The 6,955-nt window shown below is 35.7% G+C and overlaps 1 protein-coding gene across 2 annotated transcripts in view; it reads left to right on the top strand.

Annotated features, from left to right (window-relative positions):
• Cul4b (cullin 4B) overlaps positions 1-3,322 on the top strand; it is a 101,884-nt gene extending 98,562 nt beyond the window's left edge. For both annotated transcript variants that reach the window (XM_021187809.2, XM_029533971.1), the window contains 2 exons: positions 303-455; positions 2,842-3,322. In XM_021187809.2, coding sequence (XP_021043468.1) covers positions 303-455; positions 2,842-2,937 — 249 coding nt within the window. In that variant the 3' untranslated portion in view covers positions 2,938-3,322. The remainder of the gene's footprint in view (positions 1-302; positions 456-2,841) is intronic.
• Positions 3,323-6,955: the final 3,633 nt, after the last annotated feature.

Genomic DNA, 6,955 nt, shown 5'->3' with positions numbered 1-6,955 from the left:
AAAAAAAAAAAAAAAAAAAAAAAAGAATGAAAGAAAAAAAAAGAAAAATAGATCTTGTGTTTGCAGGGAAAGCACTGACCAACTGACTCTACTTCCCAGTGCTTAAAGGTGGCATTTTTCTCTTCTGTATTGTATTACTTTATTGGTACAGAGCAGTAGTAACAATAGAAAGGAACTGTTTGTTAAGTTTTTTTTTTCTCATTTAGATAAGTCAGATTCTTTAGAACAGTAACATTGTTATGTTCCTAATATACAGTTTGTATTCCTAATTAAGTTTGACTTTATTTGAAAACTTGCTTTAGGTTGAAGAACAAGCAAGCACTACAGAAAGAGTATTTCAAGATAGACAGTACCAAATTGATGCTGCGATCGTCCGAATTATGAAGATGAGAAAAACACTTAGCCACAATCTTCTTGTTTCAGAAGTCTACAATCAGCTAAAATTTCCAGTTAAAGTAGGTATTTCTGTGTCTCCATACTGAAAGTATTATAGGTGAAAGGAAAGACATTTAATTTTTAGACATTAATCTTGCAAATATAGATGAAAGACTTAAAGCCATTTGGAACAACATGTATTTATATTCTATATTTGTTTTGTTTTGTTTTGGGTTTTTTGTTGTTGTTTTTTTTTTTTTTTTGAGACGGGGGTTTCTCTGTATAGCCCTAGCTGTCCTGGAACTCACTCTGTAGACCAGGCTGACCTTGAACTCAGAAATCTGACTGCCTCTGCCTCCCGAGTGCTGGCATTAAAGGCGTGCACCACCACGCCCGGTTATAGCCTATATTTGTATGTGATTCACAAAAGAACTTTGTTTAGCAAAATTGAGAACTAGTTTACAAAAGCCTCTCCCTGTACTTGAAAGTTTAGTGAGTAAATGTGACTTTGAAATTTTTATTTTTAAAGATTTATTTATTTAAGTACATTGTAGCTGTCCTCAGACCCCAGAAGAGGGCATTGGATCCCATTACAGATGGTTGTGAGCCATCATGTGGTTGCTGGGATTTGAACTCAGAGCCTCTGGAAGAGCAGTCAGTGCTCTTAACCACTGAGCCATCTCTCCAACCCGACTTTGAAATTTTTGAATTTAGTTATTATCTCTTGAATCTTCTTTTCTGGAGACACCTTGGCATTTGATAGATTTGATTATTAGGCTGAGTTATATCTTAAACTTGGTTACCTATATAAATATTTACTAAAATCAGTTAGAGGCTTCTGGCTATATCTTAATGGTAAAAACACTTTTTGTTTCTTTTGAAAATGTGTAGCAGTGGTTCTAGTAAACTCGAATTGGTCAATATGGGCATGGCCCAATACAAGTGTTCAATTGCAAAGGTGCTTAGACACTGTGGTGGTGTACTAGACTATTGTGTGAAAAAAAAAAAAAAAGGGACACAAACGCCAAGGAAGGTTTCTCCAACTTCTTTCTCAAACAGCTTTCTCAAACTGCTCGGGTTCTTGGTAAACAGGGATCACGGGGCTTGGTCACACCGCTTCCCACAATTGTGCACATTTTATAGAGGTTGCCTAGACTCCTGGCTGTTAGGATTCCTGGCAGCTTTGGACTTTGATAAGTCACTTAATTTTGCTGAGCTTGTTCAGAATTGATAAATATACATACCTCCTAGTATTATTACTTTTTGTTATTAATCATTTTATTCATTTATATTCTAAATGATATCCCCCTTTCGAGTTTCCCCTTCACAGACCCCCCCATCACATCCCCCCTAGTATTAGTTTGAGGCTTATTGAGATAGGAAGTATAAACACTTGATAATGAGTTTAGTATGTATTGAGGTTTTACTTGTAGTAGCTAGTACTTCCACTATTACAAGGTAGGCTGCTTCTTCAAACTCGAAACTGCTTCCTCATTACCACACCTGCACACGTGCTCTCCTAATCATTTTATCTACAGCAAGATTGGTTACTAATGCTAGAACATCAGAAATAACTATGCTAAGAAGCCCTGAACCATCTCTCCAGCACTGAGACTTTGTTGGTGTTGTTTGTGACAAGGTCTAATACATCCCAGGCTGACCTTCAGTTCTCTTTGTAGCTGAGTCTGAATATGGACATGTTTGATCATGCCCAGTTTTTTTTTTTTTATTCATGCCCAGTTCTAAATGAATTCATGTCATAATGAAATTTTAACTATAAGATTCAGAGGTCCAAATCATTTAATTAAAATAAATTAAAATTCATAGTAAACCAGAAACATACAGAGGTGAATTAATGTGATACTTTCCCAAATTTCCTGTAATTGTGTGGTATTGGGGAGTAGAACCTAGGCCCCTTCCATATGCTAGGCAAGTACGGTGTCACCTGGTAAAAGCCTTAACTGTCCCCAACCATTTTGTTTGTTTTTTGCCAACTTTCATGAATTCACTATTGCCATTCCTCAAGCTACCCAAGTAGCAAGGATTATGTAGGCTTAGACAGTATGTTCAGTATTTTATATAGGTCATATAATAATTTCTCTTACACATTTTAATTCATGTGTTAATTGTTTATTTCCTTAATTTAAGGCTTTTTTGTGACAGAGTTGAATTGTGTACCCCAAGCAGGTCTTACTCTGAATCCTCTTGGCTCTGGTCTCTTACTTGCTGGGATTTTAATGCTCCAGCTACATTCAATTTAATTTAAGTTTATTTAAGTTAGAGACAGGGCTTGTCATGCACTCTAGCTGTCCTGGAACTCACTGTGTAGACCAGACTGGCCTCAAACTCGGAGATCTGCCTGCCTGCCTCTGTGCAGTCACTTCTGGCCTTTGTTCTCTTTTTTTAACGGGATGTTGGTGGATGGTGCTTCTGAGTTTTGCATTGAAAATATGCTTTCTTTTACAGCCTGCTGATCTTAAGAAGAGAATAGAATCCCTCATTGACCGGGATTACATGGAAAGAGATAAAGAAAACCCAAATCAGTACAACTATATTGCATAGAATGTTGGCCTTGGAACTTGTTGTCATAATGCTGTAGCCAATGGATAAACTAACTTGTTGAATCTCATGTTATTTGACTTCTTTTATACTTCTGATGACCAAATGAAGCAGTGTAATGGGAATAGTTGCGTGGACTTTTCTCAGTGGTTAACATACCCATTTTAAAGAGTAATACTTAACTTTTAAGAAGAATGTTGTTGAACTCTATGCATGTTATTTAGTATGATGTGCAGAAAACTCTTTAAGAAAGTACCTTGGTCTTCATGATTCCTTTTGGAACTGGGGAAGAGATCCCTATGGCCATTAAAAGGGGGAGGGTGATTCTTATACATCATCAATAAAGCAAAAGGTTTATTTGCCTAAAAGTCATTTAAAGATACTTAAACTGCATGCAAATTTTATTTACTGTACAGAGTTCTGGATGTATTTATCAAATAGAAAAACCACCCTTGACTTAGTTGTTTACCCATTTTGTGGTTTCCCTTGAAAAGAAAAGTAAGTTTTCATTGTTGTTGGCATTCTGTTACACTGAAGGGGAAAGAATCTTATTTGGAAACAAGTTTTTCAAGTAGGGTGACAGTTCCTTACATCGTACCTTATATTATATTATATTATATTCACATCCTAAAGGTTTCCCATTAGGACTCTGGGATGTGTACATAAGACTTAGCCCCAGATTCACTGTGCTGATTAACAGGACCTTATTAAAATAGAAAAATTGCTGATCTTGTACTACAAGAACGTAGTAAGAGCGGAAAACCCAGTTCTTTTTATTAAAACTGAATACAGTATGAAAATCACAGGAGACCAAAATCAACAAATAAGTTTTGTAAATTGCAGGAGTAAAACTTTACCAGCTGCTTTTCATTATGTTTCAGTCGTTAAATGTTTGGGTCGTGTTGTCTTTAATTTGGGTGGATTGTCAATTGTCAGAGGTTTCCTAGGACTTGCATTCCAGTTTTTTCTACTAAATGATTTTTTTTTTTTACTGTCATGCTCCTCCTGTCTTGGAGAAACTCAACATATGATTCTCCCTTGTCTTCCTTACACACTCCCTATTGAAAACTTTAAAGTTCTGTAGTCCTTTTTTAAAATTGCTTGAATTTAAGAGTTCTTTATAGCTATTGGACACTTGCTTTTCAGGGAAGTGTCTCCAAATTGGTTGCACACAGAAAATAACGAAAAGTATTGTTTTTCAAATTCAAACTGTGAGTAAAAGACTTTCCTTCATCACCAGAGGTTCTGCCTTGCTTCTTGCTTTCTCTCCATGAAGGAAATTGATTGTGGCAGAGAAGCAGACTATTTTTGTGTTTTCGTTTAAATTAGAACTTCTTCAGTGCTTTCTCCACTAGCATATATCTTTGTCTTTATGGAGCAATTAGGCATACTTTCAGCTCAGAAGATTTGGGGGCTCTTATGTCTGCTATTGTTTTCTTGAATTCTCAAAGACCTGTGGCTAGCTATCTGTATTTTTTAAGTTGCCTGTTTCTCTCTAATGCATCAACTTGCACACTGTTTGACTATGTATAGTATTTAGAGTTAACTTCCCGGTTCTTTCTGAGCAGCTATTTCGTATATTTTTTCCAGCTCCTCCCTAATTTCCTTACAGGAGCTCTTCTGACAAGGAATGTGGCTGTTATGTTTACTGGATCATCAACATCAGTGTTGTAATTCATCCCTGTGTTGGTCTCTGGGATATGGAGACTATTACACCACTCACTAGTTACTCTTTAAATAATTTGTAGGTAGGTTTGTTCCTACTAGGACGCTCTTGATACCACCTTCATTATCTTGAAAGTGGGTACCTGTCCTGAAGTTCTTAATTCTTTGAAAACTTGACGGTGTTTCAGCTGAAAAACTAGCCAGACTACTAAGGGAAACTGTTTATGAAACTGACAAGTAATGGCAAACTCCATTGGGTTATTAAGAGTTTCAGTTGTTCTGTATCGGTTGAATTTTTGTGCTCTTCCCTGTGTATGTGTGGTGGTTCTATTTTTCTCCAATAAAACTTTTATTTTAAAAAAATGTTTCCGGGGAAGATATTTGAACTTGACGTATTGTGAAAAAATTGTAAAGTAGAATGAATACATAAAATCTTCCTAATGACTTCCTTAATTCACATTTGACAGTTCATATTTGATTATTTTTATACTTCTTTTTGTTATTTTACTGGTAGTTTTGAGATACTGTGGAGGAGGTTATGGTAAAAAGACAGTAAATTTTCCAGTATTCTCAAAGTAGACAATTATTTCCACTTTAGAAAAATCAAGGGCATGTATAAATATTTTTCATTCAAACTTTCAAAGTCAGCAATTTCATGCCAGTACAGAAGTAGTTTAGATTGAAGTTGGAAGAAGAGAAGACATGCTTGTCGTGGTGCTTGTAGTGTTGTTTTGTTCTGAACAAAGTCCTGTCACAGGTGTTAATGTTTTCTAATTCAGTTCCTGAGTCTGCTGAATGGGGACTCTTTGCCATATACTTGACATCTTTGCTTGCTACCGTGTGTGTGTGTGTGTGTGTGTGTGTGTGTGTGTGTGTGTGTGTAGGAAAGGAAAATCAGTTTATTCTATGTAGCCATCAATATCTAAGGATTTACAAGTTTATGTTCTAATATGCATAAATCTTTGATCTCTTTGCAACTGAGTCTTGCTGTGTAGCCCAAGCTGCCCATAAATTTGTGATCTTCCTGCCTTGGGCTCTAATATTTAGAGTTAACTTCTCAGTTCTTTCTGAGCAACTATTTCATATAATTTTTCCAGATTATAGCTGTGTGCCACTGTGTCTTGTCTCACACGTCTTTTTTGTTTGTTTTAGATTTATTTTATTTATTTATTTATTATATGTAAGTACACTGTAGCTGTCTTCAGACACACCAGAAGAGGGCATCTGATCTCATTACAGATAGTTGTGAACCACTATCATATGGTTGTTGGGATTTGAACTCAGGATCTCTGGAAGAGCAGAGCTCTTAACCACTGAGCCATCTCTCTAGCCCCTCACACATCTTTAATTGTATGATTTTTGTCTGTTTTAATGGCCACCCTATATAATTTTACACATGACAAAAAGATACATACTTCATTTTTTCATTCACATAAAATTGCCAAAACAAATAGCTTATAAAGAAGAAAGAACCAAGGATACTGGGACTTTATATAGCTGCACTTTTTTTGGATATTTTCTTTACATTTCAAATGTTAACCCCTTTCCGGGTCTCCCCTCCAGAAACCCCCTATCCATAACTGCACTTTTTAAAGTGTCCTTTTCTAATGCTTCACTAAAGATATTTTTTTTTAGATTTACTTTTTATTTTATGAGTACACTGCAGCTATCTTCAGACAAACTACAAGAGTGTATCAGATCCCATTACAGATGACTGTGAGCTACCATGTGGTTGCTGGGAATTGAACTCAGGATCTCTGGAAGAGCACTCAGTGCTCTTAACCTTTGAGCCATCTCTCTAGCCTGGATTTTTTTTCTTTTTGTCAGTTGCTTATAAAAATCTTGCTTTAGGTCAAGCAAGATTTGGTGGCTCATACCACTAATCCCAGTCCTTGGAAGGCAGAGGAAGGTAGATGGATCTGTCAGTTTCAGGCCAGCCAGGGCTACATAATGAGGCCCTGTCTGAGAAACAGCAATAAAACCCAAAACACCTGTTTTACATTGACATAGTGATCTGGTTCAAATCCTACACTTGTTCAATTAGTTTTTCTTCCTGCTAAGTGTTCTGGATGGACACATTATATACTTTTATAGTTAATATTTAAGAGTATTGTCTAGCAAAGTAAAAGACCCAATTCATTTTATAAAACCTTATTTGCTGTAGAATATAAGAATGTATACTATTGAACACAGTAGAACTTTGCAATTTTACAAGCTACAAAATCATCTTTTCACTCTCTAATTCCTATAACATCTCTTTCCATTTTTAATTTTCTTTTCTTTTATTATTATTTATTTTTTATTTATTCATTTATTTATTTGGTTTTTTCGAGACAGGGTTTCTCTGTATAGCCCT

Source organism: Mus pahari, chromosome X (assembly GCF_900095145.1).
Source record: "Mus pahari chromosome X, PAHARI_EIJ_v1.1, whole genome shotgun sequence".
NCBI lineage: Eukaryota > Metazoa > Chordata > Mammalia > Rodentia > Muridae > Mus > Mus pahari.
Note: the sequence above shows the minus strand (reverse complement) of the source record. Positions and strands in the feature narration are given on the sequence as shown.